The sequence below is a fragment of the Coregonus lavaretus genome, assembly GCF_964263955.1.
Source record: "Coregonus lavaretus genome assembly, chromosome: 36".
Classification (NCBI taxonomy): Eukaryota; Metazoa; Chordata; class Actinopteri; order Salmoniformes; family Salmonidae; genus Coregonus; species Coregonus lavaretus.
This window is the reverse complement of record NC_140023.1, coordinates 22557966-22570366: the sequence shown is the minus strand read 5'-3', so window position 1 is coordinate 22570366 and position 12401 is coordinate 22557966. Positions and strand designations below refer to the sequence as shown.

The following is a 12401-nucleotide window of genomic DNA, read 5'->3' as shown; positions in this document are numbered from 1 at the left end:
GCTTTGATCAGTAGGGTTTAAGACCAGGGAGGTCTGGTGAAATATCAAAGAGCATGAATGAACTACAAAACATCACCTGAGAGGTTTCTCTACAGGGAGCAACACATCTAAAAACTGTGGAGATAATATTCGGTTTTATTTGCTGTAAATTCAATGATATACAGTGTAAAAAGCAAACGTTCAACATATAGTATAGAAAACTGGTGGGTGTGTGTGTGTGTGTGTGTGTGTGTGTGTGTGTGTGTGTGTGTGTGTGTGTGTGTGTGTGTGTGTACCTGTCATCATGCCTGTGTATATGTGTCAGACGTACTGTAGGGCAGCTATTCTCAACTGGTGGGTCGCGACCCAAATTTAGGTCGTGGGAGGTTTTGAATGGGTCATGAATGTCTGAGTAAAAAAATATTAAACATATTTTATTTTATAAAAAATATTCCAGTCTGAACATAATAACTAAAACCAGGTAGAAAGTGTGTAGAAATGATAATAAACCTATATCTTTTTAAAGAATAAACCTATATTTTTCTTCAATCACAGTATTTTCAATATAGAGTTATTAGCAGTGCTATTTAGCGGTATTAGTTGATTTTGTGGTCTCAAACCAGTGAGCTTAACATTCTTCATCAAGAATATGGGCAAAATGGACAATGAAAAAGGTGGGACTGTTGTTCCCTTGGTACATTTACTATCAATATAGCATTTAAAATAGTTTTCCAGATTGCATTTAGGCAATAACAAAAAAACGCAATGCGCTCTCTCTCTCGCTCTCCAATCTCACTTTTTCAGTCATTACTTCCCTCTCTCCGCTTGTGTCTTGTGTCAATTCAATTCAATTCAATTCAATTCAAGGGGCTTTATTGGCATGGGAAGCCTATTACACAAAAGTGAAATAAACAATAAAAAGTGAACAATAAATATTACACTCACAATAGAATAAAGACATTTCAAATGTCATATTATGTGCAAATAGTTCAAGTACAGATTGTTCACAGCTTTGTGGAAGTTACCTATGGCGCTGATGTTTAGGCTGAGGTATGTATAGTATTTTTGTGTGCTCTGGGCAATGGTGTCTAGATAGAATTTGTATTTGTGGTCCTGGCAACTGGACCATTTTTAGAACACCATTGTTTTTGTCTTACTGAGATATACTGTCAGGGCCCAGGTCTGACAGAATCTGTGCAAAATATCTAGGTGCTGCAGTAGGCCCTCCTTGGTTGGGGACAGAAGCACCAGATTTTTTTATTTTTTATTTTATTCAACCTTTATTTAACTAGGCAAGTCAGTTAAGAACAAATTCTTATTTACAATGACGGCCTACACCGGCCAAACCCGGACGACTCAAGGCCAATTGTGTGCCGCCCTATGGGACTCCCAATCACAGCCGGTTGTGATACAGCCTGGAATTTAACCAGAGGGTCTGTAGTGATGCCTCAAGAGCTGAGATGCAGTGCCTTAGAACGCTGCGCCACTCGGGAGCCCATATCATCAGCAAATTGTCACGATCGTCGTAATGAGTGGACCAAGGCGCAGCGTGAAATGCGTACATCTTTTATTGAGTACTATTAACAATAACAAAACAACAAAACGAAACGTGAAGTCCTCGGTCATAAACACAAACCTACACGGAACAAGATCCCACAAATGACAAGTGCACAATAGGCTGCCTAAGTATGGTTCCCAATCAGAGACAACAAGACACAGCTGCCTCCGATTGGGAACCACCCCGGCCAACACATGATCTAGAAAAGAACACATAGAAAACAAAACATAGACACTACACATAGAAACTAACACCCTGGCTCAACATATAAGAGTCCCCAGAGCCAGGGCGTGACAGTACCCACCCCCCAAAGGCGCGGACTGCGACCGCGCCAACTAAACCCAACAGGGGAGGGGCCGGGTGGGCATTCCGCCTCGGAGGCGGATCCGGGCGTGACCACAACTCTCTAACTACCCCCCGTAGCGCCCCTGGTCTGGTCTGGCCCCGCTGGCTGGAGCTGGACTGGACATCGGTGGAGCGGATTGCTTGGGCTCCGGTGTGGAGCAGCTGACCGGTACCTGACCAGGCACCGGTGAAACAGGCACGGGCTGTGCCGGACTGACGACGCGCACCACTGGCTTGGTGCGGGGAGCAGGAATGGGCCGGACCGGGCTGACGACGCGCACCACTGGCTTGGTGCGGGGAGCAGGAACGGGCCGGACCGGGCTGACGACGCGCACCACTGGCTTGGTGCGGGGAGCAGGAACGGGCCGGACCGGGCTGACGACGCGCACCACTGGCTTGGTGCGGGGAGCAGGAACGGGCCGGACCGGGCTGACGACGCGCACCACTGGCTTGGGGCGGGGAGCAGGCACAGGCCGGACCGGGCTGGCGACGCGCACCACTGGCTTGGTGCGGGGAGCAGGAACAGGCCGGACCGGGCTGGCGATGCGCACCACTGGCTTGGTGCGGGGAGCAGGAACAGGCCGGACCGGGCTGGCGACGCGCACTACAGGCTTGGTGCGAGGGACAGGAACAGGCCGGGCCGGGCTGGCGACGCGCACCACAGGCTTGGTGCGAGGGGCAGGAACAGGCCGGGCCGGGCTGGCGACGCGCACCACAGGCTTGGTGCGAGGGGCAGGAACAGGCCGGGCCGGGCTGGCGACGCGCACCACAGGCTTGGTGCGAGAGGCAGGAACAGGCCGGGCCGGGCTGGCGACGCGCACCACAGGCTTGGTGCGAGGGGCAGGAACAGGCCGGGCCGGGCTGGCGACGCGCATCACAGGCTTGGTGCGAGGAACAGGAACAGGCCGGACCGTACTGGGAACACACACCACTGGGCTTGTGCGGGGATCAGGAACGGGCCGGACCGGACTGGTAACACACCCCAGTACCTCTCGCCGTTTCTCTACACTCTCCTTCCCTCTAATGACCAATGGCCCCCGTAACCTGGTGGCCTTCTCTCCTAGTCCACAATCTCGCCCTGTAGCTGCCTCCAGCAGCCCCGTCGTCCATGCCGTGTGCCCCCCCAAAAAATATTATTGGGGTTGCCTCTCGCCTGTCCGACGACGGCCCGGTTGGCGCCGCTTCTCCTCTCCTGCCTGGGTCTCCCCCTTCATCGCCCTCCGGTAACGGACGGCCTCCTCCTCCGTTATCCTCCCCCAACCGAGGAGGACATCTACCAACGTTACCTCCGGCGTTTGCTCCTGGAAACGCTGCTTGGTCCTGTTTTGGTGGGATCTTCTGTCACGATCGTCGTAATGAGTGGACCAAGGCGCAGCGTGAAATGCGTACATCTTTTATTGAGTACTATTAACAATAACAAAACAACAAAACGAAACGTGAAGTCCTCGGTCATAAACACAAACCTACACGGAACAAGATCCCACAAGTGCACAACAGGCTGCCTAAGTATGGTTCCCAATCAGAGACAACAAGACACAGCTGCCTCCGATTGGGAACCACCCCGGCCAACACAGAAATACACGATCTAGAAAAGAACACATAGAAAACAAAACATAGACACTACACATAGAAACTAACACCCTGGCTCAACATATAAGAGTCCCCAGAGCCAGGGCGTGACACAAATAGCAGACATTTGACTTCAGATTCTAGTAGGGTGAGTCCGGGTGGTGCAGACTGTTCTAGTGCCCTCGCCAATTCATTGAGATATATGTTAAAGAGGGTGGGGCTTAAGCTGCATCCCTGTCTCACCCCACGGCCCTGTGAAAAGAAATGTGTGTGTTTTTTGCCAATTTTAACCGCACACTTTTTGTTTGTGTACATGGATTTTATAATGTTGTATGTTTTTCACCCAACACCACTTTCCATCAATTTGTACAGCAGACTCTCATGCCAAATTGAGTCAAAAGCTTTTTTGAAGTAAACAAAGCATGAGAAGACTTTGCCTTTATTTTGATTTGTTTGTTTGTCAATTAGGGTGTGAAGGGTGAATATGTGGTCTGTCGTACGGTAATTTGGTAAAAATACAATTTAGCATTTATTCAGTACATTGTTTTCACTGAGGAAATGTACAAGTCTGCTGTTAATGATAATGCAGAGGATTTCCCCAAGGTTTCTGTTGACGTATTTCACACGGTAGTTATTGGGGTCAAATTTATCTCACTGCCTATGTTGCTGTACTGTAATTTACTAGCTCTCTCACACACACACACACACGTGCACACACACGCACACACACAGAATCTCCTCCCTTGTTCATTCAGGTCTAGCCTACCCCTCCTCTCCATCATTCTTATGGCAGTCAATCTTCCTCTGTCATAACTCTACTCCCAGCCTGCCACACACTGATCCAAATATTGACATGTGTGTCCCGGTTGATTGACATGCTGCATTAATGGCTCTCACACCGATGGCAACACAGACAGCGCTACACACACACACGCGCACAAACACACACATACAAACACACACACACGCACACACGCACGCACACACACACACACACACACACACTGGCCTCTGCTACTAATGAGAGGAGAGGAAGAGAGGTAGAGAGAGGGAGAGTTAGAGGGCTAAAGGTCTTTGATTTTGTTTCCCTTCATCATATGGCCTCTGGTGCTTATCCAGCATGTCGATAGCAGTATGAAGGCAGTCTGTGTGCTTGACTGATCTTCAACTCCATCAAATTGATCCTTTCCATCACCCTGTGCAGATGCAACTTACACAACCACAGCAACTGGCAACCAGCAATTTGACTGAATACAAACTGTCCTCAGTATGGGCTCTTTCTATGTTGGCCTCGACAGACTCCAGGCCTTTCAGACACATTGGAGACAGTGCTGGGTGGTAAATTGGGACGCTACATCAACTCTGCATGGACTAACTCTCCCTCCAGCCTTTACTTTTCATTAATTAGATCAATGCAAATATGCCTGTCTTCCCCAGCATTGGCTCTGTGCTGGAGGTAGGAGACCTGACAGCTGACAGTCTGGCCTCCAAGGGAGATGAGAGAGGGCCAGAGTGTGTTGGTGCTGCTCATCTGTTCAGGTTGGTTCAGGAGCAGGTCGGGCGCTTTAGGAGCCTGCTGACCGCAGCTCAGTCTCTGCACGACTCTGCTGGTAGCGACTCAGCACCGAGCCATCTGTCTACTCGAGCTGTAGGTGAGACTAAGGTGAGACGTCAGTGAGATGTCAGTGAAATGTCAATTAGATGTAGCTGTGGCCTCCTGTAACTCAGTTGGTAGAGCATGGCGCTTGCAATGCCTGGGTTGTGGGTTCGATTCCCACGGGGGGCCAGTATGAAAAATGTATGCACTCACTAACTGTAAGTCCTCTCAAGCTCTGTCAGGTTGGATGGGGAGCTTTGCTGCAGAGCTATTTTCAGGTCTCTCCAGAGATGTTTGATCGGGTTCAAGTCCGGGCTCTAGCTGGGCAACTCAAGGACATTCAGAGACTTGTCCCAAAGCCACTCCTGCGTTGTCTTGGCTGTGTGCTTAGGGTCGTTGTCCTGCTGGAAGGTGACAAGTTTCACCCCAGTCTGAGGTCTGGGGCAGGTTTTCATCAAGGATCTCTCTGTACTTTGTTCCGTTCATCTTACCCTCGATCATGTCTAGTCTCCCGGTCCCTGCGGCTGAAAAACATCCCCACAGCATGATCCCGTGTAGAGTATGGCGTTTGCAACGCCAGGGTTGTGGGTTCGATTCCCACGGGGGGCCAGTATGAAAAATTTATGCACTCACTAACTGTAAGTCGCTCTGGATAAGAGCGTCTGCTAAATGACTAAAATGTAAAAATGTAAATGTAGCTGACAAACGGAGCTAAGCTGTTAGTATGAGTTGGTGAGAATGCTGCTCTGTAGTCCTATGTTACTGTACAGTGGTTCTAGTAGACAAACAAAGCAAAGATGTTAGCATGAGCCGGTGGGAAAGCCGCTCTGTAGGTCTACATTCCTGTAAGTGATTCTACTAGACCTGTGGTTGGCAACCTTTTTCACGTTTCAAAATGTATTCGCCACATGTACAGGATACAACAGGTGTAAAACAGTACAGTGACATTCTTACCTTGAGAGCTCTTTCCCAAAAATGTTATGATAATAATAATATACAGTCGTGGTCAAACGTTTTGAGAATGACACAAGAATTGGTCTTCACAAAGTTTGCTGCTTCAGTGTTTTTAGATATTTTTGTCAGATGTTACTATGGTATAATGAAGTAGAATTACAAGCATTCCATAAGTGTCAAAGGCTTTTATTGACAATTACATTAAGTTTATGCAAAGAGTCAATATTTGCAGTGTTGACCCTTCTTTTTCAAGACCTCTGCAATCTGCCCTGGCATGCTGTCAAATAACTACTGGGCCACATCCTGACTGATGGTAGCCCATTCTTGTATAATCAATGCTTGGAGTTTGTCAGAATTTGTGGGGTTTTGTTTTTCCACCCGCCTCTTGAGGATTGACCACAAGTTCTCAATGGGATTAAGGTCTGGGAAGTTTCCTGGCCATGGACCCAAAATTTCTGTCACGCCCTGGTTCTGGGGACTCTTAAATGTTGAGCCAGGGTGTGGATTTGCTTTGTTTAGTTTTTCTATGTTTTCGTTCTAGATCATTTAGATCTATGTTGGCCAGGGTGGTTCCCAATCAGAGGCAGCTGTAGCTCGTTGTCTCTGATTGGGGACCATACTTAGGCAGCCTGTGTTGCACTAGTATTTGTGGGATCTTGTTCCGTAAGGTTTGTTTTGGTGTTGTAACCTCAGGACTTCACATATCGTTCGTTTTGTTGTTTTGTTCGTGTTGTGCACTGAAATAAAATGTACGCTTATCACGCTGCGCCTTGGTCCGTGTCTTCAGTCGACGAACGTGACAGAAGATCCCACCATAAGAGGTCCAAGCAGCGTGCCCAGGAGGAGAAGATGGCGATGTCGCAGGTGGGCAAATGGTGGTCTTGGGAGGAGATATTCGCTGGGAAAGGGCCATGGGCAAAGGTGAATGCCCAGGCAGGAGAGGAGACTGTGGAGGCGCGCTACAGAGAGGAGCAGCGGCAACGCAGAGGGTACCGGCCGGGGAGGAAGCCCAAGAGACAGCCCCAATAATTTTTTTTGGGGGGGCTAAAAGGGTGGTTGGCGGAGCCACGTACTGTGCCGCGAGTGTTCCGGCACAGTCCTGTACGTCCTGTGCTAGCACCACGCACGTGTCGTGCTAAGGTGGGCATGCAGCCAGGACGGGGTGTGCCGGCTCAACGCTCGTGGCCTCCAGTACCCCTCCTCTGTCCCGGATATCCTGCGCCAGTGCCACGTGCTGTAGCGCCATTACGAGTGCACAGCCCTGTACATCCTGTGCTGATGCCTCACACATATTGTGCGGAAATAGGCATTCAGCCAGGACGAATTAAAGAAATACGAGAACGCAAGTATATACAGGTCAGTGCCAGTACATTATTCAATGTGCAGGGGTACTGGAGTGGTTGAGGTGGGTTTAAACAGGGCTGAAAAGTGACTGGTAGCAGGAATATTTAGATACTTATGGTAATATACTAATGGTAATATACTGTATACATGTAAACAGGAGTAATAGTGACTAGTAGTAGTATAAATAGATAGTGGTAATGGCAATCAATAATCAATGGACAGTAACGTAATGGAGTAATACATCTAATCAATAATCATTTGAGCAGCCGCGTAGGTTGTGTCTGAGTGGGTGGAGACCTGTGGATGGGCATAGAGTCAGTGTAGATAGTCTGTGGGAGAGGGAGACTGGTAGTTGTTAGCCATTTAACAGTCTTAAGGACAGGGGATAGAAGCTGTCTAGGAGTCTGTTTGTCTGAGCCTTGATGCACTGGTACCACCTGCCGAATGGGAGCATGGAGAACAGTGCATGTCTCGGGTGGCTGAAGTCTTGGGCAATTTTTCGGACCTTTCGTGGGCTACAGGAAACAGAGGGGGTTTCACACCCCCATCCACATCGATGGAACGCAGTGGAGAGGATCAAGAGCTTCAAGTACCTCGGTGTACACATCACTGAGGATTTAACATGGTCCTCTCACACCAGAACTGTCGTGAAGACGGCACGGCAGCGCCTCTTCTCCCTCAGGAGGCTGAAACGATTTGGCATGGCCCCTCAGATCCTCAGGAACTTTTACAGCTGCACCATTGAGAGCATCCTGACTGGTTGTAACACCGTCTGGTATGGCAACTACAAGGCACCCGACCACAAGATGCTACAGATGGTGACGAATACGGCCCAGTACGTCACTGGGGCCGAGGTCCCTGCCATCCAGGACCTCTATACCAGGCGGTGTTATAGGAAGGCCCAAACAATTGTCAGACTCCAGCCAACCAAGCCATAGATTGTTCTCTCTGCTACCGCATGGCAAGTGGTACCAGTGCACAAAGTCTGGAAACAACAGGACCCTGAACAGCTTCTACATCCAAGCCATAAGACTGCTAAACAAGACTGCTAAATAGCTAATCAAATGGCTATCCAGACTACCTGCATTTACCCTTTTTTGCACTTAGACCAAGAAGGCAGAATCACTTTCCTTAAATGTATCCATAATGGAAAGAAAATTGCCTTTATTAATGTGTACGCTCCAAATTCATATGATCCTCAGTTGTTTTATTCTCTGAACAGCATATTCTTTGTGAAAGATAACGACCCGGCTTTACGTATTTTACTGGTTTGTGACTCACTGACACCGCCCCTGTTAGAGGGGAATAATGCAGCCCAAGAGTTAACACACAGAAACGTTATTGACACACAGGAGAAGATTAATACCGGGATGCAAATGGGGATGTACATGGGGATGCTTATGAAAGGTACAGAGAAAGGAATAATGAATATTCACATTCAGGCTACAAATCAAATCACATTTTATTGGTCGCATACACATGTTTAGCAGATGTTATTGCGGGTGTAGCAAAATACTTGTGTTCCTAGCTCCAACAGTACAATAATATCTAACAATACACAGCAATACACACAAATCTAAAAGTAAAAGAATGGAAATAAGAAATATAGAAATATTAGGACGAGCAATGTCGGAGTCTGGAGTATAAATATGTGGTGTGATGTAGACATTATGGACAGTATGTGGATAGAATATATAGTATATCTGACGAATACGTGGATAGAATAGTGTAACCGGGTGGTAGCTGGCTAGTTACAGTGACTAAATTCAGGGAAGGGTACTGGGTGGAGGCCAGCTAGTGATTGCTCTTTAACAGTCTGATGGCCTTGAGATAGAAGTTGTTTTTCAGTCTCTAGGTCCCAGCTTTGATGCACCTGTACTGACCTTGCCTTCTGGGTGGTAGCGGGGTGAACAGGCCATGGCTCGGGTGGTTGAGGTCCTTGATGATTTTCTTGGCCTTCCTGTGACACCGGATGCTGTAGATGTCCTGGAGGGCAGGCAATGTGCCCCAGGTGATGCGTTGGGCAGACCGCACCACCCTCTGGAGAGCTATACAGCCTGACAGGACGCTCTCAATGGTGCATCTGTAAAAGTTTGTGAGGGTCTTAGGGGCCAAAACACACTTCTTCAGCCTCCTGAGGTTGAAGAAGCGCTGTTGCGCCTTCTTCACCACACTGTCTGTGTGGGTGGACCATTTCAGATTGTCAGTGATGTGTACGCCAAGGAACTTGAAGCTTTTCACCTTCTCCACTGTGTCCTCGTCAACATCGATATGGATGGGGGCATGCTCTCTCTGCTGTCTCTTGAAGTCCACGATCAGCTCTTTCATTTTGTTGACGTTGGAGGGAGAGGTTATTTTCCTGGCACCATTCCGCCAGGGCCCTCACACCCTCCCTGTAGGCTGTATCTTCGTTGTTGGTAGAGCAGAGTAGTGAATGGACATGAATGAGCTATACCCATGAAATGGCATAGAACTACAATAGCAAAATATGAAGGACTCTATATGATAATACACTGCAGCAATAAACACTAGGCTATTACACAGCAATAATTGATAACAAGGACTGTATCTAATAAGCATATATTCCATAGTAGAGTAGGCTAATGACTAGCATGTTTGCTAACAAGGAATAAACAACGGTAGTGTAAGAAAGGACTGTGTTTACATGACGGTAAGTTACCTAAAGCAGAGCTACAAGTAAAGAAGACAGCAAACATACATACCATAGTAATTGTTGTGTTATGACTACTTATATATGCATACAAAGCCAAGTTAAACAGCAACTTTAAATTACTTTGTGTTCACGCATCCCATGCACATAACTCCACCCACGATAACACTGTCAGGCTCAGGGCAATATTTATACCCTTGCGGGTGCATGCAATTGGCCTGTCTGACCAGTGCAGAGCTATGAGCATCTGACCAATCAGATAATGCGTGATCAGTGCATGGACAGAGTGTGGGGTGCATGGGGAGAGTCTGATTGGCTGAAACGACGAGCTGGGGGTGATCGATATCTCTCACGTGAGAGGGAGCTAGACTACGTGGCGCCAGCCAGATATAAACAACAACACACACGCTGGAAATTAGTCCCACAGCGCCCTCGGCAGGGGGATTCTGTAACAGTTAGAATTAACTGAATTCCATCTGGTTATTGGGACTGACATGAATGCCATTTTGGACATGTGAGACAAATCTAATAAGACCAACTACAATCCACACACAACCAAGGCTCTCCAGTATATGCTCTTTGATTATAACCTCATTGATGCCTAGCGAGCAAATAATCCTAAAGCAAAAGAGTACACTTTCTACTCAAACAGGAATAAAAATGTATCACGAATGGATTTCATAAAATTGTCTACACCTCTATTTTCTTTAATCAATAAAATATTTCATCTGACCACTAGGCGTACTACTGCCAACTTCAAATCTTAGAATGTACTAAAAGAGCCACAAGACGGCATTTCAACGTTTCATTACTACAAAATCCTACATGCTATGATCAATTTGAAATTCAACTAACTTAATTCATAATGATCAATACAAATTCAGTTGATGATCCCTGGATTCTATGGGATGCCACCAAAGGTTTTATAAAAAATAATGCAACTGCATTTGCATCTGGGTTGAATAAATAAATTATGCAGTTAACAACATTAAAAGAGTGTTCTCAACAAACACTCTTTTCAGACCAGGTAGCTATTATTCTTTCCAAAGTCAAGACATAACTTCATTTATTGATAAGACAGAGAGCAGAATTTGCCATCCATCGAGTTAGACTCAACGATTACTTCCATGGTAATCGTCCTTGTCATTTACTGGCCAACAAGGTACGCAGTAATCAATTAGCTGATATAACAATGATTGAATCTGAAACAGGGGAATTACTATCAGAACCCAAATTAATCAATCAAAGATTCTCCCGCTTCTATAAAGAACTGTACACCTCTGACTGTAAATCCACACCAAGCCAGACAAAGTCCTTTCTAAAATAATCAAGAACTCCTCTTCTTTCAACAGAGGAAGTCCAAATCTCTCTTAATAAACTCAAAAGGGCATTGGATATCATGAATAAAGGCAAATAACCTGGATGGGACAATATTTTTCCTGAGGTCTATTTAAAGTTTTGGAATCAATTAGGTCCACTATAGCTCGAAATGATTAACACAGCCGTTCCCAAAGGTTCATTTGGAAGAGATGTGAATACATTACTAATTTCGCTTTTATTTAAAAAGGGAAAGGATGCCACCCAACGTTGTCACTATCACCACCTATCTTTGATAAACACAAATGTTGTTGATTTTGTACCGTCTCGAGACTTACCCAAATTGGTCCACACGGACCAAAGCAGGTTTGTTAAAAAAAACGTTTATCCTCAGATAACCTCCGTAGACTATTTAAATTCTTCATCAGAAACAACAGATCATTGGGCTGTATTTTCTCTCGATGCAGAAAAAGCTGTTGATAGACTAGAATGGTCATATCTCTGGTCTGTCTTGGAACATATGGGAATTGGCTCCAATTTCATTAACTTTTTACTGCAGTGGGCTAAATCAGTGTCACACAGAGTGATTCCTGGTAGTCTTAAACAAATCTGCTTTGAAACAAAAGTATACACCTCACACGCATGGTTATGGGCTTAAAAAAAGATAACTGTACCATGTCAGATAGGGTTGACATGTATTCAATTTTGAGTGTGTATCCCAATATTACACTTTATATACACTACCAGTCAAAAGTGTGGACACACCTACTCATTCAGGGGTTTTTCATTATCTTTACTATTTTCTACATTGTAGAATAATAATGAAGACATCAAAACTATGAAATAACACATATGGAATCATGCAGTAACCAAAGAAGTGTTAAACAAATCTTCAAATTCTTCAAAGTAGCCACCCTTTGCATTGATGACAGCTTTGCACACTCTTGGCATTCTCTCGACCAGCTTCATGAGGAATGCTCCCACATATATGCTGAGCACTTGTTGGCTGCTTTTCCTTCATGCTGCGGTCCAACTCATCCCAAACCATCTCAATTGGGTTGAGGTCG

General features: G+C 46.3%; 2 protein-coding genes across 2 annotated transcripts in view; one reads left to right on the top strand and one right to left on the bottom strand.

Moving 5' to 3' along the window:
* LOC311111021 (DNA nucleotidylexotransferase-like) overlaps window positions 1-12401 on the top strand; it is a gene marked incomplete at both ends in the record, with an annotated part of 151731 nt that overhangs the window by 29260 nt on the left and 110070 nt on the right. The window lies entirely within an intron of this gene.
* Window positions 8792-10181, bottom strand: LOC311111022 (uncharacterized protein). The gene is made up of 2 exons (XM_084153713.1): window positions 10070-10181; window positions 8792-9752 (listed from the first exon to the last, which is right to left on the bottom strand). The coding sequence occupies exon 2, from the start codon at window positions 9672-9674 to the stop codon at window positions 9198-9200; it is 477 nt and encodes a 158-aa protein (XP_084009839.1). The 5' UTR covers window positions 9675-9752; window positions 10070-10181; the 3' UTR covers window positions 8792-9197.